Source organism: Rhinolophus sinicus, linkage group LG06, assembly GCF_036562045.2.
Source record: "Rhinolophus sinicus isolate RSC01 linkage group LG06, ASM3656204v1, whole genome shotgun sequence".
NCBI classification, from domain to species: Eukaryota; Metazoa; Chordata; class Mammalia; order Chiroptera; family Rhinolophidae; genus Rhinolophus; species Rhinolophus sinicus.
In genome coordinates, this window is record NC_133756.1 from 144,457,602 (window position 1) to 144,481,995 (window position 24,394).

At 46.5% G+C, this 24,394-nt stretch overlaps 1 protein-coding gene across 4 annotated transcripts; it reads right to left on the reverse strand.

Annotated features, from left to right (window-relative positions):
- Nucleotides 1-1,413: 1,413 nt before the first annotated feature.
- On the reverse strand, nucleotides 1,414-24,187 carry ELF5 (E74 like ETS transcription factor 5). Of its 4 annotated transcripts, none has more exons than XM_019738625.2 (7): nucleotides 24,036-24,187; nucleotides 17,031-17,155; nucleotides 5,815-6,048; nucleotides 4,931-4,981; nucleotides 3,273-3,341; nucleotides 2,116-2,311; nucleotides 1,414-1,646 (listed from the first exon to the last, which is right to left on the reverse strand). In XM_019738625.2, exons 1-7 carry the CDS (start codon nucleotides 24,107-24,109, stop codon nucleotides 1,550-1,552), a joined length of 846 nt encoding a protein of 281 aa, XP_019594184.2. In that variant the 5' UTR covers nucleotides 24,110-24,187; the 3' UTR covers nucleotides 1,414-1,549. The 4 variants fall into 4 exon arrangements, with proteins under 4 accessions (XP_019594184.2, XP_019594182.1, XP_019594180.1 ...); XM_019738623.2 differs by lacking the exon at nucleotides 24,036-24,187 and adding an exon at nucleotides 23,716-23,863; XM_019738621.2 differs by lacking the exon at nucleotides 24,036-24,187 and adding an exon at nucleotides 21,551-21,827.
- Nucleotides 24,188-24,394: the final 207 nt, after the last annotated feature.

Consider the following 24,394-nt stretch of genomic DNA (forward strand, 5'->3'; position numbering starts at 1 on the left):
GGTCATCAAAGGTTTTACAGCTTGTCAGTGCTTTGCTGGGTCTGCCTTGATGAATTTAACAATACAGAGGCAGTTTAACATGTTAAATATTTTATTCACATTGTTTACAAACTATATCCACGTGGAAAACACATGAATCCAAAAATAGATTATTTTACAGTCATTCACATTTTTTAAAACAAGTACCTTTTGAAGTTAAACTCTAAGCTTGGAGGTCCTCAGCCTGTATTGTGTGTGGTTCAGTGCCTTGTCACATGGAGCTTCCTGCTCTGGTGAAGGGGAAGTCCTGGGCCGTCCACCTAGTTATAGGTCCCTAATGGCTGACCTACAGTGACTGATGAGAAACGTCAGTGCAGACTTGAACCCGTGAACATTTCCTGGTGTAAATTCACTGTTGCTATTTTTGTCAAGGAAATACATGTTTTGGAGCTCGAGTACACGTCAAATAGGAAGACAAAACGAGACGTAATTGAATTGGCCATTACAGAGTCGTCAGGAGAGTTCCAGTTCTATCAAGATTGAACGTCTTGGCCACAGACAGAGTCAATGAATTATGATTTTACTGTGTTGCGAGCTTGAATCATAGAAACAGCAATGATTTGGAAATTGGTGCAAGTGTCTGTTGACTAGCTCTTTCCCTACCGGATGCCACCCCACCAGTAGAGAAGAGGGGAATAAATTAAGGAAGAAGCAAGAGTATGCCTGATGTTAAGTGTGTTACTCTAGACCAGGGGTGTCCAAACTGTGGCCCGCAATCCATTGTTAATTGGCCCGCAGCAAATTCTAAAAATATATTTAGTTAAATAAACCAGGTGAGGCAATACGTACTTCACCTCGAGTGAGTGGCCCGGCTGTTTGTGTATTTTACCACATATGGCCCTTGGTAAAAAACGTTGAAAAAAGTTTGGACACCCCTGCTCTAGACGAATGGCCGTGGGAGTTTGCTGAGTGACCGCAAAGCTGTCCCGGTTAAGAAAGTTACTCTTAGCCTATGCTAAGTCTGATGCCGTACCAGCTCGATGGCTTAGCTCTTTTACCGATTAAGAAGCTTTTCTATGGAATTTGACTGTTACGATTTAAAATCGACCGTGTGTTTGTCTTACATCTCACCCCCTCCTACCATGTTAACTACCAACGATTGACTTTTTTTTTTTCCCTTGGTGAGCTGCCACAATTTAAATGTGTGAAAACTTTGGAACCTTTGGAATGGGAGCACGAGATGAGTCTCATGGCAGAACGGGGTCCCTTGTGTCTGTGCAGCACCAATGGCGCTGGCTATTGTGGTTCTGCACTCTTGATTTGGGAAGTAATCTTTGCTCAAGGTACCCCTCCTCCTCTCGGGTGGCAAAAAACATTTCTTAAGGGTTGCTGCTATTACCCCCAAGTAGACAACAACAACTCTGAATCCAAATGTAAGCTGAGATGTGGAGAAATTTTATCAGCACTTTTGCAGGTTTAAAAAACGAAAACAAAGACTTTCCAATGTCTATTGCAATCTGATTATTTTAAAAGACAGAAATCCATAGCATGAGCTTGTTGATGGAGCCGATCATAGCTTGTCTTCCTGCCACCCGTGTGCGTTCTTTCCAAACTTGTACACTAACCTTCGGTCAACCCGTTCCAAAATTCCCGTTTTATAGTAGTACCTGAGAAAGACAGCAGAAGACAAATGTGGGGAGGGTTTGCACCCCAGGAAAACAACAGAACATAAACACTCTCTCCTCATGCCTCTCAGGTGACAAGGCTGGTCTTTGGTTACCTTGGTATTTTCACACCCTGTTATCAACTTACACTTAAACCTTTTCCCAGACATCTTGGAAGAGTGAACCTCGCATTCAGTTCAAAACGTGTTTTGTGTGTGTGTGTGTGTGTGTGTGTGTGTGTGTGTGTGAGATCGCCTGGATTCAGAGTGATCCCTGGGGAATGCTGCCAAGAATGAGAAGGATGGCATGTCCATTTACAAACCATAATCCTGCCCGTAACTAAGAACCAAAGTGTTGTCTCATGACCTTTCGATTATCAGGAAAAAGCTGCAAAAACAATTTAATTTTCTGTGGCCAGTCATTTTATATAACTCTGCCAGAGGGTTCATGGTATTTCATACTATTAACTTACCTCAGAGCTCTGCTCAACTTTTCATACGTCATTCTGTCATTTTTCTTCCTTTGTCCCCACATCTTTGCCAGGGCTTCTGATTTGACCACCCGAAAAATACCTTGTTCCCTATCTTCCCATTCCAGAATGCCACAGTTTTCTTCAGGAGATAGAAGCAGGTCTCGTACAAATTCCCATAGATGAGAACTCTGCAGGTCTTTGAGGAGGAAAAAGAGTTCTTGAATTTTTTTTTTTTTTAATTGTAAGAGAAAATTTGTACAACTTGTCATTAACCCATGAGCATTGCTGCTTTGTGGGGTTTCCTCCCATAGTTGTGACGGAGTGCTCTACTTGGGACCTTATCAAGCTGTAAAACATCTGTCTCTGGTAAAGCAATGACAAAACACACATGCGGGGACACTAAACTGACATCGACTAGCAACACTGGCTCATGGATTGTCCTTGCTCTATGGAATCATGGATTAATTCTTATGGAATCAATGATATGACCATTAAATAATCTTTTCTTTCTGACAGGCAGTGTGGTTGTCCCACAGCTGCAGCTGTCTGGGTGGACCAGCCCTACAATTATGTTTTTCATGGAATTTCTCTTGTTCTACTGTATTGTAGTTAAGACTGGTTCGGGAGTCCAACTGCTTGAATTCAGCTCTTCCTAGGTCTGTAATCATAATCTCTACTTCATCTGTAAAATGGGATCATAAGAGTACCGACCTCGTAGCAGAGGTTAGGGGATTATGATTTAATCCATATCAAGTGACTAGAACCAAGCCTAGCAGACTGATTGTGCACTGGGTAGATGTGTCCTAGTTTGGGGAAAGGCTAAGAGAATTGCCAACTCATGGTGTTTTCTCTACTCTTGCCCGAGTACTTCAGTGAGAAGGACCCCCCAGGACGCCAGGACAAAGAAACCTTTCTTCAGAAATTCAACATGTTTAGAAAATTTCTTCCTCAATTTAATTCTTTATAGTACCATTTCCAAGTGAAAAGAAGTAAGTATACATTTGATAACATTTATAAAAATCATCATCAACTTCTGCTACCTCTTTTGGGAAATAACTGGTCCCACTTAAACATTCAGTTTCAAAGTTATGAAAGCAGATTACTTTGTCTCGTAGTTTTAGGACATTAGAAATGAAAAGTGGTGTCTGTACACTTACTCGTTCGACTATGACTGTGACAATCTTGACTTTTGATGCCACTTGTTTTCAAGCAGCTGGAATCAGCATCTGAAATAGAATGATTTATGGCCGTAGGAAGGAATTTAGAGGCCACATTCAGACCTCAAATCATACCAGATATTAATCGAACCCCATTTGTGGTAGAAGACACCAATTTGGGTGCTTTGGGGGTAATTAGGAGGTGAGAGGTGCAAAGATGCCCGAGAGTCAGTATTTCTCTTTAAGGAGCAGGGAGCGTTTATGTTGAACACGGGGCCTGCTGTGTGCCGGGTTCTGGGCTCCATGCTGGGGATACAAGAGCCAACAAGACAGACTCGGTCCCTGATGATGTGGAATTTAAGGACGAATGGGCAAGGTAAAATGCAAATGAAACAAATCACCCATGGTTTTAAGTTTTATGAAGGAAACGAGACATTGGATAGAGAATGCGGTGGAGGAAAGTCTAGTACTTACTTTAGACAGAGTGGCCTAGGAGGGCCTCATGAAAAGGAGACATTTATGCTGACAGATAAAGATGAGAAAGAGCTGAGTGAGGAGGAGGGATAGATATTCCAGCATGTGCGAAGTCAAGCATGGAGAGAGGACCAGTGAAGCAGGACCAGTGAGGCAGGTGTCTGGGGAGAGTGGTGGGAATGGTCCTGGGGAAGCAGGCCCAGGTAAGGACTTAGGGTTTATTCAAAGAGAAAAGCGAAGACTTTGGAATTTGACAAGATCCAGGTTTTAAGAACATCCCTCTGGCTAGTGTATAGAGAACAGACTGGAAGGGGCACAGGTAAAAGCAAAGAGATCGGTGCCTAGCTCTGGGGCTGGCACATAGTAAGTGTTAACAGATGTTTGTCAAATGGATGAAAAGAGAAAGAAACAGATGAGAGAAGCAAAGAAATGACAGGCTTCAGATTTAGACACACCTCGGTCATCTGTCACCTAACCTTGTCACCTTAACCTCTAAGCTTAAGTTCCTACCTCGGTAAAAGGCGGTGGTACTTACTAGGCCTTGTTTAGGTTATAGGAGAGATGACCTGAGACATTGTCTGTAAATGTCTAGCCCAGGGCCTGGCTCAGAGTAAGCCACGTCTCCTGCCCTCAAGGCCAGGACCTTTGTACGGGACTCAGGTAACTAGCAGCAATAATCATTATCATCTTAAAACAGAAAGCGCCCAAGTTCCCTTTCTAAACCTTCTCCATCTGCAAAAGCAAAACAATGAGGGTTAATTTCCAGAATCAGCAAGGCCATCTGAGCTCCTCCATCACCTTATAATTACAAACTCAACCTGCTTTGTGAGCTCAGATTCTTCGCAGACACTATCAACCACAAGCCAGCCCCTGGTTAGTAATTAGGATGATTACTGCTAACGGATACCAGTTTTTGGAGCTCCTCAGCTGCTGGCACCGGCCAGACACTTTGTAGGCATTGTTTCTTGAGCTCACACCATTTGATAGACAGGCAAACGGAGCCTGGGGGAGGCTAGGACAAGCCCCCAGGCTCTGTCCACTGCCTTTCTCCTGCTGTCTGCTCTGAGCCTGTGTGACTGTTGCAGGCCATCCACCTGTCAGTGTGCTCCTAAAAGAATGATCACGCCCATGTGCCAAACAGTAGCCTCAACAGAGCCTCAGGTGGCTTGAACTTGGCTACTTACAGTCTTTGATGGCAGCCTTGGTCTCTTCAGCATCATTAAAAAAGGAGTAACCTGGGAAAGAAAAAGAAATCCACAAACCATACCATACAATCCTGATTTCCCCTGGCCAGAACTGGAGAGGAGGTCCTGGGGAGAAGGGGAGTAACTGTCTCCTAAGCAGCATTGTTTTCTTTCGGAAGGAACCTTGGAGACCATCTGGCCTTTATAAGGCCACCCTGAAGCCAACCCTGAGAGGTGACAATCTCCTCATTTTGAAGAGGAGAGATTCCCCCGGGGCCAGGTGTTCCAGCAGCCTCTAAGATTTTCTGAGTGGGCACTGGTGAGTGAGTCCTGGCTCAGGGCCTGGAGGCCTGGGCTCTGAGCTGGGCTGGGTCACTGACCTCTGTGAGGCCTTGCCCAGCCATTCAGTCTCTGGGCTCGTGTTCCTCATTGGCAACGTGACAAAACCACCAGTGAGCTCCCCTTTGGCTCTGAGAGTCTGTGATCTGTGACTCGGCCTCTAATCCCTCAGGGATTTGAATGCCTGTTGGGTGCTGGTCAAAGGAGAAAATGGACATAGGAGGCCACAAGGAGTGCAAAACCTGACATGAGGATTTAATGAGGATTTGGGAGACTTGGGGCCTTGGTTTGCTCCTCTGAAGAATGGGTGGGCTGGAGGTGAATTAGGAATTTCAGATCATGCTTTCATGAAGCTGCACTGGCCAAAGGACACTGACTTTCTAGCTGCATGTTTTGAGTTTTTCTTTTCTTTTTAAAAATGTACTCAGCTCACTTTCCTATAACTGGCTCCCTTTTATCTACAGTCTCCGATTCTAGCATCCTGGAGCTTTCTCTAGGTTTTGAGAGGTTTGGGTTCACAGGGAACTTGGGTGCCTGACACTGACCTTGCGAGCGGATGTTCTGGAGGATGAAGTACAGGTACTCCCCGCAGATGCCGGCCGCCTCCACGAACTCCTCCTGGGTCATGCTGCACAGCTGCAGGCCGCTGATGTTGAAGTGGCAGAAGGAGATGCAGTTGATGTCTAACTTGTACTGGTCGCAGCAGAACTGGAGCCATTCCCAGACGTGGCGCTTAGTCCAGTACTCAGGGTGGACGGCTGTCCAGTACGAGTCACAGGCTACACCAGAGGAGAGAGAAGTGAAGGACTGTGGCCCCAGGAGAGCCTCTGGAAGGGCCCCCAAAGGTGGCTCTGGTTGTTATCATCCTCATCGCTTGTCCAATGAGTCGGAAGGACCTCCAGCCCTGGAGTGTCCTGCTGGGGCCCAGGTCACTTACGTTCCACAGTAAAAACCAGAGGGGATTGAATCCTAATGGTGGACTTTGGGGTGGGAGAGGGAATGACAGGGACAAGAAACCCAGGCACGGCTTGTGAGTGCCCACGTCTAGTTACATTGCTTAAAAAGAAGGGAACTAATGGAGAAAGAAAGAACGAGGCCCATCAGCGATTCCGTTTTGGACAACATGGTGTCAGGAACACAGGCTTTGGAGCTGGACAAGCCTGGGTTCAAATCCTGGTTCTGACACTTTCCGCGTGGGCCAGGTCCATAGACACGTAAGCCTCAGTGTCCTCATCTGTAAAATGGGGATAATAATATGCCCAACTCATAGGGCTATTATGCACTTTGGGGTTAATATATGGAAGTGTGGTGCATAGAAAATAATCAGTTCAATACTTATTAAATGCCTACTGTGTGCCAGCCACCATGTGAAGCTGATTTGATTTCCTCTCTTCTCATGGACAGCTGCCACCACTAGCTACTGGTTTGTGCATTGCTTCTGGCCATCTTAAGCTGAGGGCCTCGGGCTGGTGAAATAGTCCTTAGATCACAATAGCAGGCTCCTCTGGGGGAAAGGGAAGTGGAGGAGTTCATTGTATTGTGGTGTTGGTGGTGTTTTGAAGAATTTCTCTCCTGAGACCAGTGCCCCTTCACTCCTTTAGAGGAACCCTGTACACACCCAGACAGAGCTGGGTGCCATCCTGTGTGGGAGGCAGGGCAGTGGCCATGTTTGGCCCAGGGCAGACACTGAGTGCTCAGCAGCCCTGTCCCAATGCCAGGAGAAGGAGAAAGGGTGGCAGACATAGGGGATGGAAGAGGTGAGGTACCAGGAACTTGCTCAGGCTCTTTGACATAAATAATTCTTGCAACTGCTGTGGTACTCGTTCGTTCATTCATTCATTCCTTCATTCAATAAATGAGGTTCACTTTCCTCATTGGTAAAATGGATATACAGTGGTACCTCGGTTTTCAAACATAATCTGTTCTGGAAGTCCATTCGAGTTCTGAAACGTTAAAAAACCGAGGCACAGTTTCCCCATAGAACGTGATGCAAAATGGATTAATCTGTTCCAGACCTTTAAAATCAACCCCTAAAGCTGCAAATTTAGCATGAATTTTACTATCTAATGATACCATAGATCCATAAAATTTACGGCGCTCGTAAACCGAAATGTTTGTCAATGGAGACGTTCGAAAACCGAGGCACCACTGTAATGATAGCACCTATATCATAGTTGTTCTGTGGATTAAATGAGTTAATACATGTAAAAGTACTTAGTACAGAGCCTGGAAGAGTTGAATGCTATTATTAAGATTGTGATTGAACACCTAGTATATGCAAAGCAACAAATTGTATGCTAAAGAGTAAATAAGAGGTTTGGACCCTGTCCTCTAGGAAGTCACAGATGAGGAACCTGAGGGTCATGGAGGACGTGCCCAAGATCCCACAGCCAGTGTGTGGCAGAGCTGGGATTTGAACCCCGGTCTAAACTTGAAAGCCCATTCCATCTCTTCCCGTTCCATCAAACTGGTCCTCAGAGGGTCAGCACAGACAAGAGATGAACCATGGAAAGAGAGGTGGGGGTGGTCAGAGAGCTAGAGAGAATAAGAAGGCTTGAGGGGAAAGGCAGAGAGCAGGGTACAGACTGGCTTAGGCTGGGTGGATGACAGAAAGGGGCACTCACAGTTTAGTCTCCACAGCAAATGGCAATGAGACTATTCCGATGCCCTCTTTAAATGCTGCATTTGCTGCCACTGGCCCCAGTGGAGCTGTGGAGCTTCCAGTCCTGGACAGGAGATGGATTCTCTGCCCTGTCAGGTGTACTGCTCCCTAAGCAAGTATCTCCTGCCTGTCAGCTTCTTACGTTCCTCAGATCCTCCTAAATAGGTGTGATTAGGCTATTTTATAAAGAAGGAAACTGAGGTTCCCCCTAAAACTCAGAGCTTTCACAGAAATCTCTTTTCCTACCCTGGCATGGCTTGAGAGGCAGTCAAACTTACACAATCGATTTGTTCTATTTAATATTTTTAACCAGAATTCTGTGTGCATGAGGATCAGAGTTAATATTCTACCAGGATCATGGAGACCGATGTCGTCACCTCTACCTGGTGGCTGAGGAGAGAAAGGGGGCCGGTGAGGCCCACGCCAGCCTTCTGGCTCACTGGCTACTGGCTGGAGCCAGCCCAGCGGGCCGTGGTGCTGGTGGTGCGGCACCATATGGTCAGCAGGGTCTCCTGGGAAAATACGGTGGCCATTCTCCAGTCTGGCCTGTGCTGTCATGTACTGATTTATGGCCTGAGGAAACCTAGGGGCCTTTAGTTTTCTGATACTCTGGGAGAGATGTTTATGAGCCTTGAAATTCTTCTACCTTTGGTCCTGCGCTGAGCCCCGGCAGAGATGGCTATCTCTGCCCTGCAGTTGGAGGGCACAGCTTATTTCTTTTCACGGAAAGGTTTCACCAAGTCTTCGTTCCTTCCCCTCCCTCCTTCACGCCCACCCCCTCCTTATTTTCTTTGGCACTTGAAGAGGGCCATGTTGTTTCTGGAACACAAGAGGGCCTAAAGGATTCGGAGAAATGCCTGGATGGGGGTGGCCCTGACACTAGGAAGGTGTCGCTGGCACAGGCTCCCTTCTTTCCTCAGCTCTCTCCTTTGAAGCTCACCCACAGAGCAGGCTTTGTGTATGGCTTGGGCCCCTGGAGGGAAGCCAGGGCCAGAACCAAGCATGGCGGGCTCTCCTCACTAGGAAAGTCCTTTCCATAGCCCCCAAAGCAGAGAAGAAAAGGGCAGTTCTCAGTGATGTAGAGATACCATCATGGGGTACTTTTCTGTTGCGGTGTGTTTCTATGGCCCCATCCTCACAAGGAGGGTGACAGAGGTGAGGATGACGGGGTGAGAAAGGCCTGCTTCTGGGCCTTCCCTTATCGGGCCTCCCCTGTCATCCCCTCGGAACTGGCTCCTGGCTCAGTCCTTCCACAGGTGCTTCCCTTTGCCGAGGACAAGGTCCCCATCTGCCTTCTAATTAATTCCTGCTCCTCCTCAAGACCACACAGCTCACGCCCCCCTCTCAGAGTCTTCGCCTCCCTGCACAGCTCTCCTCAGGTGCCCATCTCACAAGGATTTGCACCTGCCTCCCTCCCTCCCCAGACCTTGTGCTCCGTGAGGTGGGGCCAGCTCTGCGTTGCTCACCCTGAGTCAGGAGTGCTTGGAGCCTGGCCTAGCCCACTGTGGGCGCTCAGCGAGAATAACTGACTGAATAATGGATGATTATTAATCTCCACTTGACAGGTGAGGAAACAGGTTCTGGGTGGTTAGATGAGTCTACTAATGCCACACAGCTGGCCAGTCAGGGAATTAGGCCCCATGCCAACTCTTCCCTTTTTGGATGTGGGAATTTTACATGATATCTTGCCTCACTCATCCTGGTTGAGGAGGACCAAGTTGGATATACGTCTTGAAGACCGATTAAAAAAGATGTGAATGTATGCAGATATATACATATGAGTGTGTGTGTGTGTGTGTTTCTATACATTCTGTTCATATATTTAGATACATTCTACACATGTAGTGTAGGTTTGCAAAATCAGAAAAAGGATTGAGAGATGATGACAGTGTTTGCAACCCCAGTGAATGACCTGAAGAAGACCCTTTTACTATTTAGAGGAGATGAACTCAGGGCCAATAAAGAAAAGGGTAATACACCCACAGAAGACGTTATCTTCTGTATTGTGTGGAAATGTAAAGTGTTTTTGTTGTATTATCTGGAAATGTAAAGTGTTTTCCTCAATGCACCTTCCATTTATAAAATAATCTGAACTTTTTGGAGAAGCTGAGCTATGAGGACCTTCTGTCAATGTCTACCGGTTGGGGACAGATGGCATCCAGTACCAGGTAGACTTAATCCAAATGTCCACAGGCCACTATTAAGCAGCAGCCTCAGCCAGCTCCTTTGAAGTCAGAAGTGAGTCAGGACACTTGTTTAGGGGTCAGCTGCCCTGGGAAGAATTGAGGAGCAAAAAGGAGCAATTCTGGGGGAATTGCCACAGGTAATGCTATAAACTGGGATTACAGTCAGAAGGAGGACTTGAGCTTTTAGAGTTGGCTGGCACCCTCAAATACCCACAGACTCAGCAGGCAATGTCCATGCCTGAAGTGCCCCCCCCGTGGGGACAGCGGAAATTGGAAAGTTCATGCTAAGTGGACAATTGCTGCCGAACTCTACTTGGCCACTGCCATGAGGGAAGGGGGGCCCTGTGTAGCCAGGCCCAGATTGTTATGTGTTGGCAAGTTATTTAATTTTTAAAAACACTCTGAAGGCCAATCACAACTCTTCCATAGACTAGATCACTCCTGGAAGTCACTTTGTGAGGGAACATTTCACATGCTTTTGGACGGTTGTCTTTTTCGAGATTATTGCTTAGAATGGGCATGCTAGAGTTTTAATTGTTTTTTTTTTTTTAATTGAATAGTATTTTCTTCAAATTAAAACTTATTTGCAAAAAAGGGGCACTGCTTTGCTGGGAGTTGAGATGAAGGTACTAGATGTCTTCCCTTCCACAGCTCCAGAAGGCTCCTTGAAAATCTTTGCTGTAGAACGTGAAACCAGGGTTCCTGTTTGGATTCCCCCTAAAAGTTGAAAAGGCATGTGGTCTCACACTTACTGGTCTTGCCCTCTTGGGACTCATCTGCAAAATGGGAATAATGGGACCTCCCTCACCATGATGTTGAAAGGATTAAGTGAATCAAAACATGGAAAGTGCTTATAATGGGGGCATGAATGGAGTAAGTGTTCATTAAGGACCATCCGTTTATACTTGTTAATACTGGGGCTATCCATACGGCTACTTTGATTGCATTTCTTCAAATACTTCCAATATGTTTTTTCTCTCTCTCTCTCTCCCTCCCTGTGTGTGTGTGTTTAGGCCAGCAGCTATGTTCTTTTCCAGAGTTTTGGGTTTATTTTCGTTATGAAAAATGAGGATATTATATTATTGATCATGCTACTTTGTCCTTGTATGGCTAGCGTGAGTCAGGTGGCCAATGCTATTCCAAATATGGGGACACAGGTGAGTCTGTGTGACTTTGTAAAATACTTCATGATCGGGACATACGCCAGACTCACACTTCTGAAACTGGGGTGGAAGGGTGGAAGCCAAGGCCCCGGAGTAGATAGAGGGTGACAGGGATAACCAAAGTCACACGATAATGCCTGTGCCTCTTTACTGGAGATGCCAGAGAGGGGTCCATTATCCCCCTCCTTTATTTTTTTTTGTTATGGACATCTGATGTCTTCTCAGTCTTATCTAAAGTGCTTTAAAAAAAATTCTAAGCAAGTCCCTTTGCCATCTCTTCCAACTGGATGGCTGTCCCTAAGCCCTTCCTATATAGAAATTTTGGAGCCAACACTTCATTTTCTTGGAGCCTCACTTGAAGCAAGAATTTGGGGGCGAGGTTTTGACTTTAGTACAACAAAACAGATACGCAGCAGAATGCAAACTCTGCAGACTGCAGAAGTACTTTGAGCGTAGAGCTTTGAATTCCTAGACCCTCTGAAAGAGAAGTTGATCTTTCTCCTCTGCTGATCGGGGAGCATAGATGGGAAAGTTTGCGAAGCTAGAGGAATCTGCCAGACTCTCGTTCCCATCCTCCATTCTCGGGGTCTGTCAACCGAGCTGGAGTGAGAGGGACCTTCCAATGGGAATTGTAGGACTGTGGGGGGTAACTGAGCTTGGGCTGTGGAGGTGGACCTTCTTGATTTGTAGCCCTGGCTCTTCAACTTCTTAGCTGTGTAATCCTAACAAAGTTTCCTAACCTCTCTGGACCTCAGCTTCCTTCATCCATAAAACAAGAATAATAATAGTGCCTACCTCTTCGGAAGTTTGCTGTGAAAAGGAAAACAAGGGATCCACGTAAAGTACTTAGCTCAGTTATCTGAACGACAGTAAACTTTTGATATAAGTCACCTATGATTAGTTATTATGTTGGGACTACATTTGTTCTCCGGAAACGAGGCCTTCCCCTCTGGGGCCTCAGTCAAACTGAGGGACAACCAGAATAAGGGAGCCCAGGGATCAGCTCAGGGGAGGCAGAGAGTCTGGGTTAGAGAGGGCCTGAGTTACACAGCTTGGGCCATAATTAGCATAATTTATTAGCATGGGGAAAGTTTTGGGAACGTTTTTTTGCCTAGGGCGGCACTGAAGAAACTTGGTCAGTGAACTGGGTGGCACGGGCACCATCAATTGTGGCTTTGTCACTGAAAGGAAGGACTTTATGAGGGGAAACTTGCAGTGATAAATTGCTTCCAGGTTTCCTCTCAGAGCAGGTGTAGCCCTTCTAGGCTTTCCTTTCAAGCCTCTGGAATGATTTAGGCCAGGAGATGGGAAAAAAAAATATTCAGAGCGGTGTAAGAAACAGGATGGAGAAAAGACGAGAAGGGATGGCTGGGTATCAGCAAAGAGCTGTGGCCTGAGGTGTGTGGAGTTAGGATGGGGTGAAGAGTGCCAATCCCCGAGTGGCCCTGGGCCCACAGCTGCCCAGAAGGCTCAGATATATGCAGGATAGCCCAGCAGTGGCAAACAGTGAGGCCTCTCCCTGGGGGTGTCCTGGAATATGACTGCTGCCACAGGGCTCACCTCAGACTTTTCAGCGATGTATTTGTTTATCTGCTTTTGATTGAGAGATTCTTAGATTCTTTCCTTTTCATATGCTCTCAAACTGCTATACCCAGCACATGAATTTTGCTTAGACAAGCCCATATGAGACACACATACCTCTCTCTCTGATCTTCTGGCTATTAATACCCAAGATCAGTGGGTTTTGCATGTCTTTTTAAAGTTGTATAATAACAGCTAACACATTTATTGAGCACATAGTATGTGCCCGTTACTGTGCTACGCTCTGAGTTTTCTCATGCTCTCCTCTCCTTCACACAACGTTATGAGGTAGGTCCCACATCATATCACCCATTTTCCAAAGTAAATGAAGGAAGGAAGGCTCAGAAGGGTGAAGTCCCTTTTCAAGGTCATGTGTGAATAAGTGGTGGAGCTAGGAGTAGGTCACACAGGTTCCTTCTAGCTCTTTAGCCAAGCCTCAAGGACCACTCCATTGTGCTGTCTTCAGAATTAAAGTATAGGAACCTTGCTTGAGGGTGGGGGTGGAGAGGGGGGAGCTGGAGCCTGTCCTTCTCAATTGTTACCCCAGGTCTCTAGGGGGACCTCCCAGGAACCCCTATATCTGCTCCAACCTAGAAACCACTGCTGCAAAGTATAAATGAGATTCCAAAGCAAAGGGGGCACTGCATGGGGGCGTGACCACCTTGGCAATCCTGGAGGCCTGTGGGTGTGTGGAGGTTGGGATGGAGTTCCAGAAAGTAGGAGTGAGGCCAGGATACTCCATGACTTGTCAGATGATTGGCTGCTGGAACTTGATTGGAGACATAGTGTTTTAAAAATATCGTATGCTTGTGAAATATATGCAGCACCTCCTTTGACAAATGTTTCCAGTACTTGTAATTCCTTGTTTTAAGAGCCGAAGAGAAGACCAAGGTGAATTGATGAAATTCTAGAGTATTTGGCAATGTGACTGCCCACTCCCCAGCCTGCAGTGCAGCCACGCAGAAGTCCTGCTTCGATGAGCAGGTCAGATCCTTTGCGGTTAGCGCAGCTTCAGCTGCGCTCTGCTAAAGCCGTGGGAAAAGCTTGTGAAAGCAACTGGTTTTCTTAATTCTGTTGCATATCGCTCCCTACCCTCTCACAGACATCCTCTGTCCAGCGGGCACATCATTTCTTTTCCCCTTTCTCTCCCTTTGATCTCAAATGTCTAAACTGTCAAAAATTCTGAATTGGAAAGGTTGAGCTGGAGACCTTTGTTACTTTTGCTCAATATGGAAAAATGAAGCGAGGAGAGAGAAAGCTACTTTTCCATTAACTGGGAGTCATCAGCTATTTCTGGCTGCGGTAAGTGCCAGGCAGTTTGTCACGCACTCGATATGTGCAACCTGTCGGTCCTTCCGACTCGAGGAAGCAGATACTGTTCCAGCTGGGGAAAGAATATCTCAGAGATGTTAGATAACACCTGCTCAAGGTCACGGGGCTGGTAAGAGGCAGAGCCAGCCCTCGAACCAAGACTCTAACAGGAAGCTGCCACTGGGACAACCCTGAATTCGAGATGGAATTTCCCATGAGGTAAGAGAGATGTCTCAGAGCCTGCTGACCACAGAGCACACTGAGCCTGCTTGCCTCTGAACCAGCCCTCTCAGAGGGGGCTTTTACAGACACTGAAACTGATGCGTCAGCTCTCTGGGTGAGAGAGAGACAGAAGGCAGCCCCAGGCCTTCCTCCCACAGGTGGGGCTCTGAGGACAGCCAGGACCTAGGAGGCTCATGTAGTGCTCACTGGAGACTACCCACCTTTGACCGTTAGGAGGTTGGAGACACCCAGCTCCTTCTGAAACCCAGAGGGCCAGATGGCAAGTCAGAAGTCTGGCTCTTCCCTCAGGGAATATTAGGAAGCCGGATCACTCCTGGAGGCTATTTTATTGCCATTGGCCTCAGATGTTGGCGGGAATTTCTATTCTCTCAATGGGTGATGGGGGAAGAGGGCTACATCTGCGATGTTGCCTGATGCAGGAATCAGAGAAGCTTCTGGAAGGGATCCTAGCAATGACCTGGTCCAACCTCTCTTACACTGATGGAAGTGCAGAGGTCTCAGACAGGAGAAGGCTGTGTTTACATATATAAGATTGTTGGATTTAAGCCACACTGGCCATTGTATTGGTGATCACTTCAGTTTACTCTTCATTTTCTAAATTGTGGTAAAATACACATAACATAAAACTTACCAATTTAACCCTTTTCTTAAGTGTACACTTTAGTGGCATTAAGCACATTCACACTATTGTGTAACCATCACACTATCCATCTCCAGACCTTTTCATCATCCCAAACTGAAACAAATCCTTCATTTAAAAACACTTCTATGTGCTTGCCGCATGCCTGACAGTGTCCCAAGCACTACACGTATTAACTCATTTTACCCTCGTATCAACTCTACAAGGTAGGCATTATTACTATCTCCATTTTACAGATGAGAAAACTGAGGCATGAGAGGTTAAGATGGCGGTTGTTAAATGTCAAAGCCAGACTCAGCATTTAGGACGCCTGGCTCCAAAGTCCAAGCTCTTGACAACTGCAGAAGCTGCCTGGGACATTGCACGAGGTGGGCGGCTGAGTCCAGCCCCTCCTACCACGGTTCCAGTTGCCACCCTGCAGAATAAGCAGGAAGAGGGGGCTCCCAGGATAGCTGGCCATGGGTGGAGAGAAGGACCAGGAGCTGGGCCCACTATCGTGGGACACATGGGGAGGGAACGGGAAGTGAAAGCCTTCATTTTCCTCCTTTGAGTTAAGCTTCTTAAACAAATATTGAGAAGAGATCAAGTACATTTCTCATCATCTTTCTGGGAATGAGGTGCATCTTAGGCCTAAAGGAGACTTGTAATATGCCTCTGAATGAATCAGGTCAAAATGCAGTGATCTGGACCCTTTGGATAAAGGTGTCAGAGGTCGTGTGCTTATGTGTGCATTGGGGCGGTGTTGGGAGCAGGTACACAACTGAATTATGTAGGCAAGTGACTCAAGTCTGTCTGAGTGGCCCTGGCCTCTGGCCCGGAGGTGGGTTTTCCTTGTGGTGATGGACATTTCTCAGCATCCTGGGAGGCCTGGCCTTTCCTGGACTTTTCCCTCAGGGAATGTTGCCTCCTGCTCCTGACCCAGCCTCCTGACTCTGAGTGTGGACCCGCCAGGCTGGGGTGAAAGGGTTAAGGCTCTGTGGCCTGAAAGCTTGATTAGCAATTGCATCACCACTGCCTACAGTCAGCCAGGTTTTCTGTGATGTGTAGTAGTCACCCAAGCACCTGCGGACAGAGGCCCTCAGTGTTTCTGGGGCGAAGCTCAGCTGGCCTCCCTTTGGCATGGTATTTGCACTCGGCCCTATTCTTCCTTCTCAAGTAGGGATAACTGGGCCCAGAGAGGAGGAAGGGTAGGGAGGGTGGCCTGGGGGGACAGTGAGGGTACTCATACATACTAAGCACTTGCTTGTGCCAGGCTATATATTTTACATACTTGGGCTTCCTTAATCCTCACAGTGACTCTCATCATTGCTGCTTTAGGGATAAGAAGATAGAATCTCAGAGAATAACGATAATATTAATATCAATAACCACAGCATTATATCACTTATAAGATGACCGTGTAGGATAGTTAAGAGCACAGGTACTCAAGTCAACTTGCACACAATTTAACTAACTGTGAAACTAACTTGAGCAAGTCTCTGAACCTCTCTGTGCCTCAGTTTCTTCATCTATAAAATGGGAATAATAATTGTTTCTCACAGGGCTTCTATAAGGATGAGATGGGTGCTTGGCATGGGGTGTGGTGCATAGCTAGTATTCAGTAAATGTTAGCTAAAGCCATGATGCTCAAGAAATAACTGTACTAAGCTATAGGCTAAGGGATTCTTTCTACTACATTGTTTAACTATAATAACTCCAAGAGATTGGTATTATAATCTCCATTTCACCTATTAGCAAAATGAGGCTCAGAGAGGGGAGCAGAGCTGGGAAGAGGTTGAGGAGAGGGTTCCAGTGCTTTCCTCTCTACAGAAGCTGCCCTCCCATACACGCAGGCCTCGCCTGGACCTCTGCCCTGAATACTGGTGAGATCTGGCATTTAGAGTCCCCCAGCATGTCCTTGTCACCTGCCCGAGGCCAGCACCACCTCCTGCCCCAGTCCGCCCCAGCTCAGGTGGACTTCTCCAGACATACGCACCTGTCTGATGCTCAAAGGCAGGATAATACTCTTCATTGCTGAACAGATCAGTCCACGACATCAGCGGGTCGCAAAAGGATGTGTTGGGCAGGAAGGTGCTGTGTGTCACTGAGTCCAACATCACCCTGCAACAGCGGGAGAGGCTGTGAGGAGGTGGATGGCTCTGGGAAGCCACACTGCAAGAGCCCTCAGCATGCCACGCTTGCTTTTAATAATGAGAACAAATACTGTACTTACAAACAGGCAGCCTCCTAGGAGCCAGGCACCCCTCTAGGTGCTTTCCATGATGACATTAATTAATCCTTGCCACATCCTGTGAGGTTTGTTCATCCATCCCCATTTCATAGATGAGAAAACTGAGGCACAGGGTTTGAGACAATGGCCCCTATAACATGGCCAATAAGAGGCAAAGCAGGGATTTGACGATTGGGGCTCTTATTATGCAACATTGCGTCTTTCTTTACTTTTCCTATTCACTCACATCTGACGCCTGAACTCTGGCTTATAATGTCTAATAATATGCTCCTGAGAACAGAGCAAGAGTCGCTATAAATGAGTATACCCACAAACCCTTAACCAAAATTCTGAAATTAGAGAGCTCTGAAACTGAAAGTGTGTGTGTGTGTATATGTGTATGTGTGTGTGTGTGTGTGTGTATTTAATGCATTTATTTCCCAGCAAAAAACAGTCCTGCACTGATGTTATATAGTTTTGTATACTGTTCCATATGTTACATCTATGCATCTATATATGTGTATAAACTATATACTATACATATCTAAGCACATACAAACTATATGCTATATTGTTTTATAACTACAAGTTAAAATTTTATTTATTCTACTTGAATATTCATGTGAAATACTGCAGGAACGCTGATGGGTTTAGGGAGTCATAGAAGGAATACCTGGGGGGGGGGGTGTATTCTGTGTTCTACACACTGTATAAACTTCCTAATGCCTGAAGAACTCTTAATTCTGCAGCACATACAGCCTCAGGGTTTTGGATAAGAGGATGAGGACCTGTCATTGTAACACACACGTAGACACTTTGGATTCCACGCTGAGCACTTTCGAACTTTACATTCTTTATTCATAGTCTCCTCAGAACAACCACTCTGAGAGGTGCTGGTAGTGGTTCCATTTTATAGGTGAGGGATGGACGCTCTGACATTCCATGTAACATGCCCCAAAGCACCCCGCTAGCAGGTGGTGGCGCCTGGGTGACCGCTCAGGTTTGTCTATTTAAGAAGTCATGACCCGAATGGCTGTGCTCTATTCCCTCCTCACACTGGCAAGTAGAATGTTTTGGGAGAAGGTGTCTGGTTGAAGCTGGGAAGGGGACAGAAGAGATGGGCCTGGGACCACAACTGCATGGATTCTTGTCCATGCAAGTCTCAATCTTTCAAGTTTCTCTTTGCTGCTTCCCATATTCCCACAATTCAGACATATATGTATCATATATCCATGGTATATATATCTATGTTGGTGGGTTAGGATTAGAAAAGTCTATCTGCCCAACTTCTCTTTTCTTATTATTGCAGTAATATTGATGACCTAGGGTGGTTCTACCCCTCCATTCTGCAAAGGGGACACAGCCGCTCAAGATCACGTTAGATAAAAACACATGGAATTTTAAGATGCTCAGGGGCTTATAAATCATCTAGTCCAGTGTTTCCCAACTTTTGTCATTTGCCTACCATCATGATAATCTACTTAATACATTAAAAAAAATCAACTCCCTTTTTGTTTTCACATAAATACATTTATTTAAAAGGAAAACTTCATATCGCCACTATCAATGAAAAGTCAGTATTTTTTAGCACACGTAAAAATCAAGATGTACGTATTTAAGTAAAAATTGTTCATCCATGCACCTAAATCAGGTGTTAGCAAACTACAACCTACAAGCCCAGTGCATTGCAGCTCACCACCTGTTTCTGAATGGCCTGTAGTTAAAAATGATTTTACATTTGTAAATGGTTACATATTAAATGACTATTTGCCTTTTGGCCCACAAATCCTACAATATTTACTTTCTGGATCTTTAAGTAAAAGTTTGCCTACCCCAACCAGTTTCATCCCGTGTGTCATGAGTGGTGTAAGTACCACATGTTGGAAAGTAGTGTTTCAGTCCCATCTTTCTCCTCACCCTGTCATTTTAGAATTGAGAAAGCTAAGGCCCAGGGAATTTGTGTCACTTGCTCAAGGTCACACAGCCAATGGGTGGCAGTGTTATATTGTATGAAGAGAGTTCTTAAGTTTTCCAACTCTTAACCTATCTCCTTCCTTTTCTACAAACACTCACAGTCCTATCTGCCCAGAAGACACACCCTAGCCACACTTACATATCAAATAGGTCCTCAGTACTGAGGGGACAGGGTTGTATGATTCCAGAACCAAAGACCCAATTGCTTAGAGATGTTTGCAAATCTACTATGATCATTACCATCAACTGTACATGCGAACTGTGCTTCTGACATAGATAAATAACCAAGTTCAAATTCTCACCCGTAGGCACCCATTCTGTGCCATCAATGAAAAGTTACTAGACCCCACTGGGAAGCCTTCCTGACGCCCAGAGAGGGTTAACGTGCCAGGCGGATTATCATGGTCATGGATCTCTCCCTGGGAGCCATATCAAACAGAGGTCAAGGCTGCCTGGGTTTAGACTCTGATTTTCCCACGGATTGGCTGGTTTTATATCCTGAGCGGGAGGCAGGATGAAGAGGGATGGGGGTGGGAGGTTATGAGAAAGGGAAGAGCCCCTGGAGCCCAAAGCCCCTTCTGCTATCTGGACTCAGCGTCAAGAAAGTTCCCGTAAGTGACGGCTCAAGGTAAAAATGCCTCCTGTCCCTCTGAGGCTCAAAAAACCAAGGCAGAGGATGGCGACCTCTGACATGACCTTCATGGTGGGTTTGGAGAAAGGATAGGTGGACACCACGTGGAAGAAAATAGAAAACCATCCCCAGGTCTTTCATGTCAGTTAGAAATCCTCCAGACATAAAACAACAGCGGGAGTGAATGCTCCCTCATCTCCACCTGACAAATAGCTCACACAAGTCATGCGGTAAGTTGATTTTGGTCATATAAAAAATTAGGAACATTTTTTATCAGTAGGACATTTACCTCCTTCAAGGATATTTTTTTCTTACACCAGCTCACTTGTTCTGTAATCTCTCTAGTGTCTCACACAGTGCAGTATCTGATTCCCTTTGTTAATTCCTTCTATGGACAATTATATCCATTAAGTTTTCTTAAACTGCTGTTTTTCTTCTGTAATCATTTCTTGCTTTGGGGGAAAAATCTTTTATCAAAGCAGCAGATGCTTTTTTTTTTTTCCCCTGCTATTGCATAGGAGGGCGTATTATTAACTCTGGGCTCTCCACAAAAGGACTTGGCTACTTAGCCAGCATGCTCTAGGTGTGAGTGTTCAGGAATAATGGCTGCTTTGTACTCAGTAGCCAGCTTCTTAGGCTCTCTAGGGTCCTTGCTATAAGTGAACATTTTAGCTCTCAAGATTTCCTTAATGTAGGTGGAACAAGGTGGGTGAGAAAGCACAGCTGTTTGGTGCCCCGTTTCTCACCGAGGACATTGAGACCCAGCGATAGTTAGGCCCAGGCCTGAAGTTAGATCATGCATTCCCAATGGGGGGGCGACATTGACCCAGAGGGAACAATACTGGTTCTTGGGTGTCAAAAACGTCTTAGATGTTATTATGTTTCATGACCCTCCAAAGGGCCACAGTACATTAACGATATACAGTATTTCTATGGTATTAACATTTCATGGAGAGGGGAGACGATTAAGAAACAATGATCGAAAAAGTCTCCTTGGTGGGGGCGATAACGAAAAAGTGGTTGAGCAGCTGGGTTAGACCTGGAGTCAGCAGTAGGACAAGACGGGGATCTCTAGGGAGGGCCACGGGTCTGCTGTTCTAGCCACACAGTTTTGGTTTTTGAGGGGCTGGCTAGTTTGTCATCATGGAAAGAGCACTGGGCAGGGAGTCATGGTTCTGCCTTGACCCCCACCCCCCCAAGCCTCAATTCTTCATCTACTAAATGGACCCGGTGGACTCCAAGCTGTGCCCTAGCTCTGTGGTTTTCTTCAGGTACCCACCCGATGTGGCCAACACACCCAAACACGTGCACTCCTCCACCTATGCATAGATGTTGGTTATATTTGGCTATTCTGGTCAAGCAATTCATGAAACCACTAACAGAGGTTAAACTTTTAGCTCTGAAAAGGGCCCCCGATTTCCTCCTTCTCCCTTTCCTCCTATGCCCACTACTTTCAGCGGTGGGTTCTGGATATCCTCTGCCTGGGCTAGCCAGGCCCCTGAAGCACGCTGGGCTCCCACTGGCTGCCCATCAACAGCCCCATGGCTGTGGCAATCAGTTTCCCCACATGTGGTCACCATTCTAGCTGCCTAGCAAGTAGGCAAGGATCAAGCACAACCCACACAAGGGGAGGAATGAGGTGGGTTCCCTTCCATGCACAAGAAAGGCTGGTCGCAGGTACCTTTCGGAATGAGACAGCGATGGCATGGAGGCTGAGGTCCCCGATGACTCCAGGGGCTTCCTAACCCCTCTGAGAGCCGGCTCACTCACCAAATGTGCACAGGGAGGGTCCACACAGTCAGAGGGACAGGCCCATGGGCTTCTCGCCCTACACGAATCAGAGGCCGCCATCAGAGGTGTGGTGCCCATGGCCTGAGCAACCAGCCACCTCTGTTCAGCCTTCCAGAGAGAGAGGGGAAGGAGCAAACCACCCAGCCTTGGCCTGTTTGCCAGAGGAGGAAAATTCCTTTCTGACCCTGGCAGAGATCATCAACTTCACTCTGGGCATGTGACCAAAAATCCACCCAATGAAGCATCTACACATTGGCTGTTTATACACCAAAACATCACCGGGCAGAACCAGGCCGTGAGGGTATAAACCATGGGAAAGGAAGCCAAGGAGGGCCTTCCTTGATCCCACCAGCTGAGCCGTCTCATTGGGAAGAAAGATGTTTTTCTTCCTTCAAAGCCACAGTGACATCAGAATGTCCACTTGGTTGTGAGCCCTGTGGGCAAAGTAGGGTCAGTTTCCCACCCTTTGGACCTCCCTAAGAAGGGACACATGGGGGAAAACCCAAGGGACTATTTCGACACTTGCTCTTAAAGGATTGTGGGTTGGGTGCTTGAGTGTTTGTTCTTCTGGGAGAAACCAGACCAGCTGTGAGAACAGACTTGCTGACGTCTTGCCAAGCGACTCCTCATTTTTCTTTAGCTTGCTTAGGGAGCTTATTAGTTTGTTTTTTAGTTGTTTTTCTGAAGGGGCAGCCAAGACCTACAGAAGGTATTCCATATAATGTGCTGTGGGCTCCAATGAAAAGCTGATTGTTTTTGGATTAAACCCATGGATGGTTCAATCCTACCTCTGCCATCCACAAGGCAGGAAACATGGGATACATTTCTTACTGCTCAGCCTGTCAAAATTATTTTTGTTTCCTACAAGGTGTGGTATATAAAACTTCATGACCCTCTCTGAGCTCATCTCTAAAATGGGGATTTTAATATGCAATCCTCAGAATGTCCCGAGGACGTAATAAAATTAGATAATATATGCAGAGGCCTGAGCACAACACATAGATTCATTTCCAGTTGGGGAAACAAACTCATTCGTCATCAGTGTATCTAAAAAGTTGCTACTTAGATGACTCCTGAAAAAAGAAGACAACCAAACTGTGGAAACTTCTGAGAACACCTTGAATCACAAATAAAACATTCTCACAGATAACAGAAGGACACAAGAATTAAGCTTTCACTCAGAGGGGCAAACAACCCCTCTCCATGGATCTTTAGACTAAAACACGAAGTTGTCTTTCTAAATCACTTTACCTTTCTAGCCCTCAGTTTCCTCACCTGTAAAATGGAGAGGTTGTACCTAATGGTCTCTGACATCCTTTCCAGCTTGTATAATTCTCAGCACAACCAAAGGTGGGTGGGTCTCCAACTTCAGCTTGAGAAGGGAGCATGTGCTACCACTGGCTGCCAGCAGGGGGCGGATGCACAAGAACCCCCACACACTGCAGTTTCGGAAAAGGTCTGAGAACATATAGTGGAAAAACCCTAACCATTGCTTTTCTGGAAGGTTTCTCTACTAAGGTGATGTGAGAGGGCAACATAGGTTTCTTTAGAGTATTACATACAGACGCATTTCTGAAAAATGCCCCAAACTGGAATAAGGCAGCTTATTTTCTCTGTCTTAAAGTGGGGATCGTGAACAGACCAATGGGGAAAGGAGGAGTTTGGCTCGGGGGAGGTGGGCTTTCCTTGAAGCTGAATATTTTTTTCTGGGTAAAATCCAGTTTTCCTTCCTAACGATAGCTTTAGGAGGCATAGAGAATTGAGTGCCTGTACGCATTCTCTCTTAATTCTGCTTGGTTGGGTAAAGTGATCCCAGGGGCTCCCGGGGAGGGGGTGGGTGGTTCTACACAGCCTGAGGAGGCAAAAATGTCTCTCTCAGGCAAACAGTTACATCCCGGTCGCACAGCTCCCAGGAGGCACTGTGACTGATGGAACTGGCAGGAGGGCTGGCAATCTGGGGATGGAGACCAATAATCAGACCCAGGTTCCAGTCGGAGCCTCTAAGCCCTGACACCCCGTACAATTCATCCAAAAGAGCAAAGAAAAGGTGCTTACGTGAGGACAGCGGTGACTAGGTCCAAAGAGGAGGCTTTCAAGGCAAGAGAAGGCAGGCGCTCCCAGCACCAGTGTACAGTGGAAATAAAGGCACCTGTAGCCTTGTGATATAAGTAACACCTACAGACAGGTCCGTTTGGTTTTTCAGGTTTACGCACAGCCCCTTTGATGACGGTGACATACAGTGTGACACGGCTCCTTGGAGGAGGGGGGGGATGGTTCTCACGTGCAGAAAATTTACCTTTATCCTGCTTTTGTGCCCAGCTCACCACCCTCCCTCCTGACCCAGGGGACTCGGTAAACAAGCCGAGAATTCTTACCTCTGGGAGCTTTGCTGGATCCTGCATTGGCTGGGGATTCTCGTTTGTGCAAGTTGGAGGGGAAGCTCTAACATACAGCCCTGGTGCCTGTCTCTGTAGCTTCCCTCTCAGCCCGGAGGAGTCCTGCCCTTTTGTAGAGCGTGTCATTCTCCCCTTTTCCCTTGTGGCAAGGAGGAAGGGCAGGATGGGGCAGTGGTTAAGAACACAGGCTTTGCAGCTGGATGGCTTTGGATTCAAGTTCTAGGTCCATCATTTTCTAGCTGTGTCACCTCGAATAACTTAATTAGCCGGTCTGAGCTTCATCACTCTGATGCAAATCAGTACCTGTCCACTGGGGCTTGTGAGGTCACATGAGGTAA